General features: G+C 47.7%; 1 protein-coding gene across 2 annotated transcripts in view; it reads right to left on the bottom strand.

Moving 5' to 3' along the window:
- Positions 1-17,568, bottom strand: part of LOC138526941 (cholesterol 24-hydroxylase-like) — a 291,000-nt gene that overhangs the window by 259,951 nt on the left and 13,481 nt on the right. For both annotated transcript variants that reach the window (XM_069637833.1, XM_069637834.1), the window contains exons 2-3: positions 12,871-12,948; positions 9,567-9,648 (exon numbers count right to left, since the gene is read on the bottom strand). In XM_069637833.1, coding sequence (XP_069493934.1) covers positions 9,567-9,648; positions 12,871-12,948 — 160 coding nt within the window. The remainder of the gene's footprint in view (positions 1-9,566; positions 9,649-12,870; positions 12,949-17,568) is intronic.

Raw genomic sequence — 17,568 nt, forward strand, 5'->3', positions numbered from 1 at the left:
TACAATGTGGGCCACTCGGCATTTATATATTCAAGTGTTCACTCCAATGATTACCTACGGCTTAGAGGCGCTTTGGACTTCGGATCTGGCTTGGCTCAATGTCATCGAAGGCAAATTCTGGCACCAGATCTTGGGTTTACCTCCTGGAGTCCCAATGGCCCTTATAAGGTTAGAACTTGGACTCCTCTCTTTAAAAGCGATTGTCCTGAAAAAGAGCAGGTTTTTTCCTGAGGACCATCAGCGGTACTACTAATCCGTTATTGATGGCTGTCCAACAGGAATAAGGCAAAAGGCGCTCTATCAGCGTACTATATGAGCCCATGATCAAATATCTAGCGGAGATAGGTTGGATTCATAGAGGAGCTAGTTATTCAAAAGCAGCGCAGAACGGGTCGCCTTATGGGACTGGTTAGAAAACTATGCCCATTTGAGTAAGCTAAAGAGATACCAGTTTGTTCAACACAGACACTACGACTTCATGAAGCCGCAGGCATATTTAAATCTTTGCCCAGCCAAAAGACTCAGTCGATTCATCATCTTACTAAGAATGGAACAACACCCTACTAGGATGAATCTGGGGAGTAGAGCAAAAATCCTGATAGAAGATCGAATCTGCCGTCTCTGTAACCAAGCAGAAGCCCTTGAGACAGCTAGACACTAACTAAATGTCACACCATGGCTATATCAATCCAGTCACTATTAGGCAAATATGTACACAATTTAGGAACCATTGGTGAATTGTCTTTTTGGCAATAGTGTACGAACTCTGGGAATATGAGCTTAATGGTGGCCCTATATAATATATGGACAGAGATAGAATCCAGATTGAGTCCTTTGCTATAAAGTATCGCAAAGAAGTAATTACACTATTTTGACTGAAGATAACCTGATTGCGAATGCCAGTATATTAGAGCTGATATCATCACCTAGTGTAGACGTTACATTGATGAACAGTACTAGCCAATACATTACAACTTTTGTTTCGTTAAATGTATAGAGAAATTTCACCACTGATACTTGGTGCTAGTGTGTTGTGCAAATTTGGATAGGTAATATTTACTCTTTTTAAATATTTTTGTTACCGATATAGAAAGGTTTTTAATGTTTTTAATGTTTTTAATGTTTTAGTTTTCATGAGATGATGTATAAGACACTGTTCATTTTTTGTATTTGTATGTTTGTTTGATATGTGTAAAGAATAAGTTACTTAGACAAAATCACATTAAACTAAATAAGATGCACTGGATGCAACTTGGAGTCCTGGTTCCAAGTAGTCATTCCTGGGAATACAAGTGCTGTGGCTAACAACTAGACAGGTGTAAGAGTTACTGACCACAAAACAAATCTCTAAACTCTTCTTATATGATCAACTTGCTTTATAATTATAAACAAGACATGTCCTTTAAAGGCCATCTACCAGAATTGGTGTCCATTTTTGAAAAACAAGCAGGAAGATGTCATGACCTCCCTATGTACATTTATAAAAAATGAAATGATTGTAATTCTGTTTTGAGGGTTCTTCCTTCACAACGTAAACACTGATTAGCCCTGCTGTGGTAGCATGTCCACCACCTATCCCTTTTATGCTATCTGTATGAGAACAAGGCAGGGATTCTGGATGTTATTGTTCATGAAACATATTTGCAATCTTTGAATAATTGTTTTCCAAACATGTACTTCTTAAACCTCAAACCTAGAGAATTCCATCCCTGAGCACAACATGTTATTTCTATATGAATTGCAAATGCTGCAAACATTCTATTTATCTACATTTTGTCATGCTCACGTAAAACAAGACAAGAGTGGGTGTGTCCCGAAGAGGATACATTTAACCAGGAAGATTTCTCTTTCAGATTGGAAAACATATGCCCCAAACTGGAGTGGGGCTATGCCCCCCCTCCCCAACTCCCTGTTGGCCAACACTTTTCTGCAGCACTCATGGTTTGAAAACCTAAAACAGCTATCACTTGAGGTGGCAGCAACCAATTTATGAAAGCAATTCCTCCAGAAGGGACACATTGCAGCATTTACACCCCAAAGTGAATGCAAAGTACTTTCTTTTGATGGACATCTGAAATGTTTACAAGGAAAAATCACAATTGAATTTTAAACCAAAAACTGAACCAAGGGGACAGAGGCTGCATTTATGACAGAGAATCATCCAAAATATTAAAATGCCAGTTCAGGTAATAAATAAAGCAGGTGCCGCTCGACTAGAATGGGCAAGGGGGCACTGACCGGCCGCCACCCTCTCCCATCATGAAGGAGCCACACTGGCCCAGGAGCGCTCCCTCAGCTGCCTGTTGCAGCTGCGGTAGTGCTCCTGGGCTCGCTTGAACTGTCAAGGAGAAATTCTGTTTCCCTTTAACAGTTCATACCCCAATGGGCCATCGAAGACCAGAATCCTATTGCTTCCCCAGCCTTGCACCACCCATTGGGGATGCATGCTGGGTACTGTGCATTTATATATGTGAGGGGGCACTCATGCGCCTCCCCTTAGATACAGGGCGGCACCGCATCAGTAATGCTCTGGCTATTGTCCTCATGATCGGGAACCAGGAAGTCCTATGCTTCCTATTCATGCTCCATGGAGCTGGAGGGATTTCTGGAGGTCCCAGCAGAGCTCTATGAGGATAGGGGCTGCGTGCAGGTGACATTATTTGTTTTAATGTTTTGTGTATGTGTGAATCAGTGAGTGCATGATGTATGGGTGTGCGCGTGAATGAGTGAGTGAATGCTGTGTGTGCACCAGCCACCAATCCAATCAGGAAGATGACCACGTACCAAAATAATGTTCAGCTTAGCTCTACTCCCAAAGCATTGCAATCATTACACAGCCGTATACAACCACCACTCTTCCTGTCATCGAATAGCAACACTGAAAATGGTCCCACACAGAAAGAAAAGCACCAGCTAAACCCCGCAGTCCATTTAGATGAGCGTGTAGTTTGAGAAATACAAGCAAACAAAGGGATACTATTTCTGGCATTCAGATATTCCAGGCAAAAACAGGGAAGACCACTTATTTCAAAAGTGTACACGTGATTGCCAGAAAATAAAATAATAATCATGGTACATACCAGTCATCTCGACTTATTTGAGGCAGGCTCTATCAGAAACCCATTATTGTCCCTTAATGATCCTTTATGTATTGGTTGGCAGGGCAGTGAAATATTGATTGGACTAGAAAAGCAACACAGGGAATGTGGAGTTACACACTTTATGGACTAAGGGCCTAACGCTTTCCAATTGGGTTTTGCATTTAGAAAACGCTTCTGTGAATTAGCTACTAAGAGTCAATGGCCCTCATTACGACCCTTGCGGAAAGCGACTGACCGGAGCGCCACAGCGTAAATAGCGTTTCCGCCATTGCACGAAGGAGCAAAGTGCGGCCCATTCCGACCCATCGGGCACGAGCACCACGCCACGGCGGAAGTGCAAAGTCCGCGATGGCGGAAATGACCCCAAAACGGCCCACACCGCCGCCGTACGGCGCCCTAGGTGCAATACCGCCACCCCTCTTAGCGGTCACCGCAGTGTGCGCCTACCGGAAAGTACGGTGACCGGAAATATACGGAAACGGAAGTTAAAACATGGGCCCGGAACGGGAAACATCCCGGCGTACACCTATAAAACCACTAAAACCACACAACCACTAAAATCACTACCCTGAAACACACCCCAACCCGTCACCCACCCTAGCGAAACCAAGACAAATGGGAAAAGTAGCGAAGAAAGCGTGCGACCGCAAGCGGCAGGTCCACTTCTCCCGCGAGGAACTCACCGTGCTAACAGAGACCCTCCAGGAGAATGCTGCCGTCGTCTTCTCCACGCAAATGACCAGAACGGCACTTGCAAACAAGAAGACCATATGGGCTCTGGTGGCACAGCGGGTAAGTGCGGTGGGGACCGCACCCCGCACCCCACAGCAATGCCGCAAGCGATGGGACGACCTGCGGATACGCGTCCGCAGCATACTCTCTGCCAACCGCAACATTGCCACAGCCACCGGGGGAGGTCCTGAATCACCCATCAAGTTGACCCCCTGGGAAGAAATCTGTGCCTCCACCATCGGAATGGAGAGCATAGAGGGAGTCGGAGGGATGGAGAAAGGAGTGCAGACATCCGAAGATTCAGGTAGGTGTACCAGATAAAACAATGCCAAATCCACACAGTCCATCCATGTGAAGTACCATGCGTCCACATAGTGCAACAGAAACACATGTCCAGGAGAACGGCCACACACATCGGCCTGATAGCGCACGTTAAAACCCACAATAAATACATAAATAATTAAAAACCCCTAATACACGCACTACACGTGCAGCAGGCACACCCTAACTGCAGGCTGCCAAACAACTGCACCCTCACTCCACACACAAATCAAAGCACCTCCAAGGACCCGACCCAAATCACCCTCAGGTACCACCCCAGAGCATGTGATACAATGCCATTCCAATTCCCACAGACCCATCATTAACCCTCGCCCTCCTTTACTCCACCACAGGGTCCGATCCAAACGACGAGCTACAGGACACCCCTACCAGCACACCTGCAAAGAGGGCCAAGACCAACGGCCAGAGACCCTCCACCTCAGCTGCACGCATCAAGACACGGCAGCAGCACAAATCAGGTGGCAGCACAGAGGAGGGAACATCAACAGGCACCCCAGCAGCCAGCATGCCCACAACACCACCACCACAGGTCCCCCCAATGGATGCCACAGAAGGCACTGCCTCTGGTGGCAGCAGCACCATAGGTGACACCCCATTGATGGCAGCATGCTCCGACACAGAAAACGGGGATGTCGAAGTCAGATCCATCCATGACCTGTCCCAATCCCCCTGTCTGTCCCATCCCGTACAACATGAGGATACCACGCAGGGGCACCCACAAGACAACGACTGGCCATCCCCCACAAGCCCTGTGGCAAGGCAACATGAGGACAACAGCCCCTCTGTGACACCCCCGCAAATGGGCATGGCCCAGCAGAGGCAACAGTCCCTCGACAAGTTAATCGTGCAACAGCAGCAAATGGCCACGCTCCTCAAGGACCATGCCGATGAATGTGGGGGCACTAAGGCAGACATAGAAACATCAACTGAGACACTTAGGGCAGAAATGGAGAGAGGCACAGAGACGCTAAGGGCACAAATGGAGAGTAGCACCGAGAGCCTGAGAGTCCAAATGGAGAGAAGCACCGAGAGCCTGAGGGGGGAACTGCATGCGACGTCCAAAGACGTATGTGCCGAACTTGCCGCAGTGCGCCGTGTGCTCACTGAGCTCTCGCAAACCCTTAGGGACATGCATGGACGTGAGCAGGCAGACACATCATCCGTTGCAAGTTCCGTCCAGGGCAGCCCCCAACGTAGATCTGGAAGGAACCTGCGCTCCACAGGCAGGGGTGCCCCTGATACCCGCAGAGGGGGCTTGCAATAGCGACAGCCCACTGACAATGAGCATCTTTGGACACTGGGGTTCGGGGGGGAGGTAGGAGGGTGGAGGGGGTGTGTTGGGCTCACTTGGGTGGCGGGTCGATAGGGTGTTCAACATGACATCACATATGCCATAAAAAGTGCACGATCAACCAATGAGATGTGTGGACATTGATTTCTGTGTACTAGGCCATCATAGGCGTACAGTCCATATTGTGCATGTCCCAGACACGCACAGTGCCACGAGTCCCGTGTCCATGTATCAGCCACCAGGCGTGAGTGCTAGAAGCATACATCAATGAGATGCTGACGAATGTCACGGGCCTCCGGTGCCTCGCAGACTCCATGAGGTGCTGCCACATCCCCACCCTCATCATGACCATCATCAGGTGCTTGCAGTTCTGCGTCAGGGGGCATGGGCACATTTCTACGTACGCACATGTTGTGGAGCATGACACATGCCATGACCATCTTTGCAACCTTCTCATGGCGGTACAGGAGTGCCCCGCCAGACCTGCTGAGGCAGCGGAAACGAGTCTTCAGTAGGCCGAATGCCTGTTCAATGACTACACGGGTACGTGAGTGGGCATGGTTGTAGTCCTCCTCATGCTGGTCCCGTGGGTTCCGGACTGGTGTGAGGAGCCATCTCTTCAGTGGATATCCAGCATCACCTGTATGTGGACGAGAAACCTATGATGTGGAATGCCATTGCTACGTACGCACACCCCCCCCCTTCCTGCCAGGTCATTGCCAAATCACATTCCCCACATAATCATGCATGTAATGAGACTCACCGAGTAGCCAGGATCTGTTCCCTGCGTGTCGCTCCATGTAGCGTGGTATTGTAGAGTTCCTCAAGACCATAGAATCATGGGTAGATCCAGGGAATCGGGCACAACAATGTGTAATGATCCTGTTGGAGTCACACACCATTTGTACATTCAGGGAATGAAATTGTTTTCTGTTGCGGTACTGGGCCTCCATTGCATGTGGGACGACCAATTCCACATGGGTGCAGTCGATGGCACCAATGCAACCCGGTATGCCGGCAAGTGCATGGAATCCCACTTTTGTGTTGGTAATTTCCTGCTCCGAGCGTGGTAGAGAGATGTAGTCGTCTGCGTGCTGCAGGAGGGCATCGAGCACTTGCAATAGTGTCCGTGAGAACAGTGGCTGAGAAATGCCATGCAACTGTCCGACTGTGTGCTGGTAGGTGCCTGTGGCCAGGAAGTGGAGTACAGACACCACCTTCAGTAGGGGTGGGATGGCGGTTGGGCTATCTATCATGCTGACAAGGTCAGCCTGTGTCATGTCCACAATGGCGGCTATGGTGTCCCGGTCCAGACGGTAGAGGGTGTGGATCTGCTCATCAGTGAGGTTGAACGGATGTGCTCGGAGGCGTGGGATTGCGGGCTGCCTGCGTGGTGGTAGTGGCTGTGCTGGCGGCCCTTGCTGGCCCTGCCTTGCCCTCCTCCTCCTCCTGCGTCTCCTTCGTGCGGCCGGTTGCAGTTGGTGTTCGTCTTCTTCTTGGAGTTGGAGTACTTGCAGTGCTATCAGGTCCCCCAGGGCCAACATCGCGAGTCCTGCCGGTAGCATTTCGGTGTGGTTGTGGGAGGAGACTGGCTGTGCAATTTATGTGTTTTCAGGCTGTATGGCCTCCACCTGTGGTGATTAATTCCACCTGTGCAAGCTGCTCTCCCCTTTGGCCGAGCACGTCCCGCGCACAACGCTGCAAATCTGGGAATGGCATCTTGCTATTGCAATCATGTATTTGTACCCGATGGCCGTGTAACATTGGTTGACATGTTCATTCTGCTGTGGTCCCATTGTTGCACATACTATCTGTGCAGTCGCGAACAGACTTGTGAAGGGTCAGTGGAACGTAGTACTCGAGTAACGGTGGGCCCTCATGCATCACTTTACCGAGTTGCAATGACGGGCGGGGCTTCCCATTTGTGGGTGAAGGCAGTTGCCATTTTCACACACAGCCGCACTCGATGGAATAATTAGTGATTTCAAACGGCCACAGATGCCTTTTCGGCGTGATGTTGCAAATGTGGAATTCCAAGGGCGGCGCTTTCGGTTTCCAGCTAGCGGCGAGGAGATGCCCACAGGTCTGACTGCAAATATAACGTTCTGTTGTTCAATGTCCTTGAGACAGGGCCCATGGCGAGGAAGCAATGATTGATATGAATAGTTTGGGATGCGCAATTGCTACGTGGGCGATGAGGCCGGCCGTTCCCACATACATGTTACTTCACAACACTGGAATTACGGGCTGGGGCACTGTGGATTTTGCAGGCTGCATAACGCACAGACTCAATGGATGTTTCTAATGTTATGTGAGTAATTATTCAGGCGTTTTGATTCCGGGATGAGGGAATGATGAATGGATGCATGGGCAGGTGATTTGATACAGAGTTTGCCATGTACAGGGCTTCTTGGGATCTATCCGCCTCCCCTACGCTATGTGATGCAGGGCTGCCATGGTGGGACCATCGTCTATCTGGCCTTGTTGAGCCCTCCCTGTCTCGACACGCCCTCAGACACTTGTGTCCATGCACATTAACATTCCCATCTGATGGATTCTGTTTTGACAGACGCATGCACAGGTACACTCGTTTGTGATGGTGTTTGCACCTCGATATAGATGGTTAGGAGTCGCAAGTGGTTTTGGGGTGGTGATGATCCTTTGGAGTGGGCTAGCATGCATATGGCTGTGGATTTCGTGTGATCATTGAAGTGAGTTGTTGGAATGTAGTTCTGATGGCCATTCTGTTCTTTTTCTTTTCTTTTGGTTGACAGGTATCTCCTCCCCTTTTGCCACTGCCATCTGTATGCCACTCCTGCAGATGGGTTTTACTCCCGACACCTGCTGCTTCGTGTTAATCAGTGGAGCAGCATTACGATCTTATGGGACGATCGCCAATGGCCCACATGCCCTTACGCTGTACTGGTGGCTCGGAGCAACATTTCGGCCTTTCGGCTGGACTAGTGCCTCCCCATTGGGACGGCCCTGCGGTTCTGTGCGCTTCCATGTTGCCTTTTCGTACGTGAATGTGGCTCTGTGTACCATGAGGGAACAGGACGACACACAAGTAGTGGCTGGTCATTTCTTGCGGATGCAGCCCACAATGGTGATTGGTGTTTAGGAGTTCATGGCCTGATGGCTGTATGGGCTTGGTGACTTTGATGTGCATTAAATTTCTATTCTGATTTGGCCCGTGTAGCGTTTTTCTTTGCAAGTGATGTGGCATATGCCTATTTGGGGGGCGATGTATTGTGAGGAGATCTGCATTGGGTTCCAGCTTCGGAGTTTAGTTGCGTGGTACTGTACTGGGCGCGTTTGCCTACTAAGCCCGTGAGGTCAGGGATGGGGGCTGCCAATATGACAGTTTGAATGTTGTCATGCTCAGGGGCGGGGGATTGGGTTTTGTGTAACAGATGCCGGTCAGCCAGGTGGACTGGTGGAATGATGTGATTCTCGGAATATGGCTGGTCACAGGTGCCTGTGTTTGCGTGCGTTTCTTGGTGGGGGACTGTGGTCATGTCCATTGGGATGCCTTCTGTATTCGTGCCATCTGTGCCCTGCAGCTCCCATTGGCCCCTCTTGTGTTTCTTTTGTTCGTTGCCATGCATGGGTGACTTGTACATTTCAATGGTTGCATTGTGGCTTCATTGCACCTACGGGGAGTTGTACTTTGTGGGCAGGGAGCGGTGTACAGGCACTCAGTGGGGCCGTTTACGGTTGATTCGCGATGCCGTACTTCTCACCATGGCGGAATGGTACATTACGCCATGCCTGATGGCGTTAGGTACATGTCCGCTAGGGTCGGAATTGGCGTACCGTTGCGCCATGGTGGTGTTTGCGGTTTCGCATGGCGCGCGCGCGCGTGCTTGGTGCAGTTAGCGTTGGCGTTCACTACGGTGTCGCTAATGGCTTCGTACTTTGCGGTGACGGGTCATAGTCGCACCGAGCGCTATTCGATGGCGGTATTGCATTTCCGCCATCGTTTTCCGATTTCCGCAAGGGTCGTAATGAGGGCCAATGGGTTGTCTTAGAACCCGTATCACCATGGACATAGAGACAGACCAGGACGTGCTTTAACAGGATGCGTTCCTTTCTCATACCTTGATTGCTTCTGGGCTTGTAATCATTATTACAGGAGTATACAAAAAATAAAGCCGCATCACTGGACCATATTTCTCTACCCTAAAAAAAAAGATAAAAAACTTACATTAAAATATATACAATAAAGTACTCTTGATAAAGCTCATAGCGGGAAACGTGTCAACTGTACCTTGTTTACCAATAAATTGCTGTCGAAACCTGAGTGCAGGCAACCATTTCTGGCAATATATGCAATATAGTATAAAGCAAAAGAAGAACAGGGTCCGCACTTAGAAACATCTAGGTATTAAGCGCATTATAAATAACCTATCATATCATATCACATTTCATGATCTAGCAACAAAATAAACATCCGAAATAGGGATATTTAAGATGCCAAGGTCATCATTACATGCACGGTGGTCAGATGGAGGTTACCACATTATTGTCGCATTACCGTACAGCTATACTACAACTTTGGCGGTGAGGTGGAGTATTTTCCTACAGCTTCTAGCTGGAGGAAAACCCACCACATTCCCGCCAAAAGCGATAGACAAAATTAAATTACTGTCAGCAGTAATTCCACCAAAATCCCAATGGAATCCAATAAATGGGCACCAACACCACCTACCACCACTTGTAAACCAGTGCTTATTCCGCCAGACCAAGTGGCGGTATCAGTAAATCCGTTTGGTGGTATTTTGGTGGATTTAACGCTGATGTACCACCAAATTTGTAATGAGACCCCAAACGTTTAAACGTTAAGTGTAACCAGAATGGTTGAAGAGTTGCCTGAATGATCAAACAGTGCGATATGAAAGTGGCATTGTGGGTATCTGCCTTAATTTCACATGATTGACTTGAAGGTTTTACCACGTCTTACATGTATATGTTTACCTGTAAATGGAAATCCATCCATGGATTCACATTATTTTTCACCCTGTTAAAGGATAATAACAGACTATAATTTTCAGAGTTACACATTTACAAAATCAAAGGATTTCCATCCCTAATTTGGCTGAAAGAAATGAATAAAGAATTTGGATGAAAAGCTAACCCTGAAGCAAACACTGAAACTGTAGTAGCAAAACTGATGTTATGATACATTATACTCTGCAAAAGCACCACAGAGATGGTTTTACAGTTCCAAGGATTGTGCAGGTGCTGTAAACCTACCCGAAGATCTAAACTCCGACATTTTCTTTTGGAGAAATACTTTCTAGATGGATTTACAATAACCAATTTCCAGGAGGATAGTTCAGGGGCAGGGCATTTGTCTTGGAAGCAAGAGAGGTTAGAATCCCAGTCCGGCGCTTGGAGACTAGTCTCCGGTATTAAGCGCATAATAAAAGATCAATTAATTTTCTATTACAAAATTTGCTTTAAGCCGTTTATACAATTTTTAGTTTTTAGCTCTCCATTTCTATGATCATTTTTCTCTAAAGCATTTTTCTGCCTATTTTGTCCATTTGTAATCTACCCACCTGCCAGACCTAAAATAGGAGAGACTGGACCCATCCCAGAACTCGCCATTCTTCTATTCTAAACCTTTTTCCCCTTTCCTTATTTATTTTCAGCCTGGGATGGGATCGATCCTTTCCTCTTATCTCCCCACTTTTACCAAATGCTCCCTCTTCCAATTGACCCAGTGAAACCACACCGTTTATTCCTGATCTCCCCAATCATTCTTCTTTAAATACTATCCTTTTCTATATTTAAAAGAAATCATCATATTCGGTTTCTCTATTATGACTTTTGGTTTTCGTCAAAAAATTATTTGTTTAAAGAAATTCATCAACAGGACTGTTGTTGTAAGTAACTGGATCACATCTGGGAGATCACTTGCGAGACGAGGACCAGTCATGGACAGTGTGCTACCCAAGCTCAACACGCATGTAATTTCAAGATGCTAAACAGTAGATCACTGACTCATTATCTCCTACTCTCCGCAATCAGTGCCAACTGTGTACACATCACAAAGGGAAGCTGGGACTGTAGCCTTTACAGAAGGTTAGAGCCCCCCTTCCAAGCTTGCTGATTGGCTTGAGAGTTGAAAGCTGCAAAAAGAGTTAAGAAGGACAGAATGCGAGATTCTACTGTGGTTAGAGTAATAGTTACTCTAACCACAGTTAATATTTAATAGTTAATATGTTATACATTCATGGATTTGTTCAATTTGATTCTGCATGTTGTAAAGCATTGTCATGATTAGCGTAGCAGAGTCTATCTGAAAACTTGAAATGTGATCTACATGCAAGCTATAAAGTCTGTAAAGGTTTGGGTCGAATGTATAGCAAGCTTTGAGTCTGTACTTTTAGCAAACACTATCAAAGTTATCGTTATGTTGGGTTTAGAAAAGCTCTGGTAATGTGACAGTAGGGCAAGCCATTTCAGCCAAGTAAAGCATGACCCCATCCACACCTCCTAGTAGCCATCCCTTGAAGTTCACACACACTGAGGAATGACCTGTGGTTATTGGAATAAGCTAAAAAGCATGCTTTCTGATCCAGAAAATTGCAACTGTCTTACATATGTATTGGATACATCTTTATAAACCGAAGAAGGACCACGCTCAAGGATTCAAAGAACTGCATACGCATTTCACCCTCATGGGGGGGAAGGGGGTCATCCAACTGACAGCCTTGTGGATGGAGCAATACCCGTCTGTGTGCAAAGCACATGTCTATGACTAGTGCTACAGACTATGTTTACAGCACAACCTGTGTGAAACCAAATGCATAACCTGTGTGAAACCAAATGTATACATTTCACAGGAGGAATGCAATGGGAGGCACCTTTGGAACCTTATTTCCTAGAACAATACAGTATTTAAAACAAAACATCCTCGTGATACTTGTCTTGACAACTAGACCCCACATCGCCCCCTCCACCGGCCCAGCCACCATCGTGGATGTTTGTCACCATGGATGCCACTTACAAAAGGAAAGCCGTTCCCACACCCACCTTGGATGTGTAATATACACATGAGTAATTTGTACTTGATTCAAAAAAAGGTAGAGAAGCGCAAATTACTCGAAATGTTTTGTATCCTCTGTATGTGGTCCCTAAGGGCAAATTCCCAAAATGTTCAGAGGAATTTGAGCTTGTATTTTCTGGGAGAATTGAGTGCCTTCTATCCAAAGTGCACATTGTACTTATAATGCAAGTGTACATGTCCTCCCCCTTTGTGGCCCAGCACTCCTCCAGTGTATATTGAATTGGTCATGAAGGACGTCGAAGCAATGGCCATTTGGGATGGGCACAAGCAGGCGGTGGGAAGATGCACAACTGCATTTTGAAAAGCACAACTGAGGCCGAACTTACCATTCCACCAAGAGATCGTAGATGAGCTCGTTCCTCTTCATTATCTCCATGAACAAGCGCAGATGCCCGAAGAAAAAACTGCAACGAAGAAAAGGGAATGTTAGAATGGATTCTGGAATAAAAGGCTACATTGAAATGATAGATTATTAACATCAGTTCTCACTCCTAGATTAAACGGTGTTCATTTCACAGATATTGTTATGGATTTAATTAGAGCCCCTCCATCTCATCAGGACCTGCCCCTAGTGGCCAACTGTACGACACAAGAGCCATGTTAATTTCTGCCATTGGGGGAAGAAGCCCTCAATGTAAGTGTGGTTTATTTCCATGTCCTCAGTTATACAAAACATGGGTGAGAACTGGCTGATGGTTCCCTCCAATTTCCCGAAGATCCTAGAATTTCTAAGCAGCGCCAAAAAGTTGCAACATTCTCATCTGAATGGGTGCCCAATTTGAAGGGTCCCTATTTGCTCAATAGGAGGGTTTGAGAGGAGGAAGGGGGGGGGCAGATTTAACCTTAGTTTAACCTTAGTTAGATAATGGGTGTCTTTTATAACACTGATGGCAGATATGTATGTACTCGCAACACTGCAACATTTAGCTAGCTATCTTGGGCAAACATGTACATTGAATGAACCTCTTATGTTACATTTTAAACTGAACAGATAGCTTGATTAATGCTGACACTGTTTTAATATTGTGATAAAATAATTAACTTAATTATAAGCTTTTAAAATGGACATCATGTTTATTAACCGAGTTTACTGCCGTTTGTTACTACTGGACGGTAGTTTTCAATGTTAAGGGATAGGTCGGTTAAAGGAAAGGAACGAGGTCTGGGGGTAAGAGGTCCACAGGTATTTCCCAACATCTAACCAGTGGATTGTGAGGGGCATAATTATTTTGGGCCCCAAGGAATTTCTTCCTGGGGTTGTAAACCATAACCTGCCATTAGTTGTTAAATAATCCGCGGACTAAGTCCAATATCCCAGTCTGTGGATGAGTCCGCGTGTGCAGGGTGGCACACAAGGCCACCAGATAAGTGTCATCCAAGGCCTTTTTGAACATTCAAATGTTGTAAATATGACAACTTTGATCTTTCCACAAGTATCTTTTATGCACCAGTGAGAGCAGAGGGCCGTGCAAAGGGTTATGTTGGAAGAATCAGCCTGCCTCTTCCTTTCTCTTTATACCACGGAACCTTAGCGCAGCACCTTCAGGCTTCGTACTGTGCCCTTCATTCATATTGCCAAATTATCTCTATATGCAAGAAAAAGGACTAACTCTAGATGCAAGGAAAACCACTACACACTTCATATGTATCATTTCATCAGCAAGTAACACTCCTTATATATTTTGAACGCATGAGTATACTCACAAAGAACGAACACCACTGTCATGGGGTACATGCACAAAACACATTAAATTATTAGGACACCTTTAGAATAAACATCTTTTTCTTAGTTTAGAATAACCCCAAATATTCATCTGTTATGGAAGCCCTATAAAAGCATTATGGATTCAGTTCTTTTCTGGATCATGTTATATTTCTCCCTTCTCTTGCTTATCATTGGAGGGGTTGTTAGATGATGAGGTCCCCACCCCCGCACTAAACAGACAAACTCCTCTTCAAAGTTTTGAAACCAGCTACGCCTTAACAAAGCTTTGCCCTTTGTGTCCAGTCTGACACCTTGTCAATTAGTCTGTAAGAGGGGGTCCTAATTAATTGCTCACCTATTATACTCATCCCTGAAATGATTTCTGGACTGCCTCTGCTCTCGCCCCACATGGCAAGACCTGCATTATTCTCCGCTATGCACAACGTAGCACCGCCCCAGAGTTCAGTCACTGCCTTCAATGAGTTCCCTGCACCGCTCTCTCTGCCAGCTTCCAAATGATAGCGCATAGTCACATCCACCATCAGCCCAAGGGCCTAGCCTTTGGCAACCTCCCAGTTTTGACCAGGAATAGCAGGAATTCAAATACGTCATATTCTGGAGTAGCAAAATTAACCAGCCAGTACCAAGGTTTCTCACTCGATTCAATCGGAGGCAGCAGAAATTAGAAGTTACTCACTGTAGTGACTAACGTACTCTTAGTCCATAGTCCCCTTTCCTCCATACTGTATGGCTGTCCTTTCCAAGGGATGGGAGAGGGAAACTTTTTCACCAGAAATACCTTCTTCCCCTTTAAATTTAGAGGCACGTGGGGGTGCGGCCCCGGGAGCATGCGCTGCCCTGACTCCACCCCCCGGCGCCACACCTCAGTCCGCACTGATGCGTCAACAATAGATTTAACATTGCCTAAGGACACCAGTACTATTAGGGGGGGCGGGTGGGGGAGGTTGGTGGGACGTATGGAGGAATGGGGACTATGGACTAAGAGTATGTTAGTCACTACAGTGAGTAACTTATAATTACTCTTACATCCCGTCCCATTTCCTCCATACCTTATGGGCGATTACAACTGAATGCCACCCCGCGGCGAAGAGGAGACCCTCCTTAAGCAAATAGGTTCCTGAGAACCGTCTCCTTAAGCAAATAGGTTCCTGAGAACCGCCTGTCCGAAAGGCGCATCAGATCTAGAGCCGGCATCCAAACAGTAATGCTTGCAGAAAGCAGAGGGAGAGGCCCAGGTGGCCGCCCTGCTTATGACCTGCCAGGGGACATGGCGCTGAAGAGCGATGGCCGTTGCCTTGGCCCCTACTGCGTGGGCATGCATGTTGGCGGGAAGTGGCGTGTGCTGGCCCTCGTATGCTTCTTTGATGGCTGAGTCCATCCAGCGTGGTATGGAGGCCTTGGAGGCCTGATAGCTTGGTCTTGAACCCCCAAACGTGACAAACAGGGCATCTGACTTGCGAAAGCCCTTGGTCCTGTCCAGGTAGAATTTCAGGGCACGCCTTACATCCAGGCAGTGCAGAACTCTGTGCCTCGTCTTAAGGACTGGCAAAAAACTTAGGAGGGACGATTTCCTCGTTCCAATGGAATACAGACGGCACCTTGGCCAGAAAGGCGGGGCACGTCCGCAGGACTACTTTGTCCCTGTGAAAGGTAGTATATGGTTCCGAGGCGACCAGCGCCTGGATCTCGCTAACTCTGCGCGTCGAGGTGTGGCCTACCAATAGGGCTGTCTTAATGGCGACCGGCCTGATGTCCGCAGACAACATTGGCTCAAATGGTTTGTACGCTAGGGCGCCCAAGACCATGTTCAGATCCCACACTGGGTGTTGCCTCTTGATGGGCGGGTAGAGTCTTGCAAGCCCCGTCAAATGTTTGACAATAGGGTTAGAGGAGAAGAAGAAGAAGAAGATGCCCTCCTCTGAGTTCCTGTAGGTCCCGATGGCAGAGAGGTAAGTGCGGCAGGTGTCCACCTGCACGCCGGAGTGAGCGAGGTGCGCCGAGAAGGAGAGCATGTCGTCCAGGGTACATGCCTAGGGATCGATTTACTTGGATGCTGCCCAGTGGCAGAACCTGGACCATTTACTTTTATACGGGGCCCTGGTAGCTTTGCTCCTAACGCCCTATATGATCTCCAGATTGGCCTGGGAAAGGCTGAGGTACCTTAGAGTTACCTGCTCAGGAAACACGCTGTGAGGGCTAGTTTCTGAGGAGAGGGGGTGGAGGATCCTGCCCCCCTGCTGTACCAGAAAATGTGATGGGCCCGTCGAAAGGTGAATTGGAGGCACCTCCAAAAGGCTGAGCAGCTCCAAGAACCATGTCCTGGCCGGCCACCATGGAGCTATCAGAATGACGTTGAGCTGGCGAGATTCCTTGATCTTGCAAATCACTCTTTGAATCAGCGGAGTGGGTGGGAAGGCGTAAGCTGTAATGCAGTTCCACTGAATCCGAAATGCGTCACCCAGGGAGCCGGGACCCTGTCCCGGCCAGGAGGCGAACTGAGGGCACTTCCTGTTGAGCCAGGTGGCGAAAAGGTCCTCATGGGGAAACACCCATTTCTTGAAGATCTCCTGACCAATGAGGTCATTTAACTGCCACTCGTAATTGTCCGCACCGAACCTGCAGGTTGGATTCCCCGAGAAGGTTGAATGCAGTGAGGTATGTCGTTTTCCAGGGCCCACTCCCACATGCTGATTGCTAGTCTGCACAGTTGGAGGGGATCTGGTGCCTCCCTGCTTGTTGACATAGTACATGCTGTTCAAGCAGTACATGCCTTGCCCTTGAGAATAGGAAGGAATGCTCCGAGTGCTAGCCAGATGGCGTTCAGCTCCAACCAACTGATGTGTTTCTCCTGCTCCTGTCGAGTCCAGGTGCCGTGGATTGAGAGATCGTCCAGGGTGGCTTCCCAGCTCTCGAGGGAGGAGTCTGTGGTGATAGTGGCCTGCGGGGAGGGAGGCCGGAAGGGCTTGCCCGTCCACAGATTGCAGTCCATGGACCACCATGTGAGGTCCTGGAAGAGAGATGGAGGAACTTGGATGATCTCGAATTGAGAGCACCGCTCTTGGTTCCATGAGGCCGCAAAGTGTAGCTGAATCCTCCTCATCCTCAGTCTCGTGTGTGGAACGGCTAGTAGGACCGCCATCAGGAGACCCAGGAGATGCTGATACCACCATGCAGAGGTCACCTCCCAGTTGAGGAAGTGGGCGGTGGCCCTCTTGATGGCCAAGATCTTGTCCTCCAACGGAAACACCTTCGCGGAGTACATGTCCCAGATGAGACCCAAGAATGTCAGAGTCTGCGT

Source organism: Ambystoma mexicanum, chromosome 14, assembly GCF_040938575.1.
Source record: "Ambystoma mexicanum isolate Mex_15411 chromosome 14, UKY_AmexF1_1, whole genome shotgun sequence".
Lineage (NCBI taxonomy): Eukaryota > Metazoa > Chordata > Amphibia > Caudata > Ambystomatidae > Ambystoma > Ambystoma mexicanum.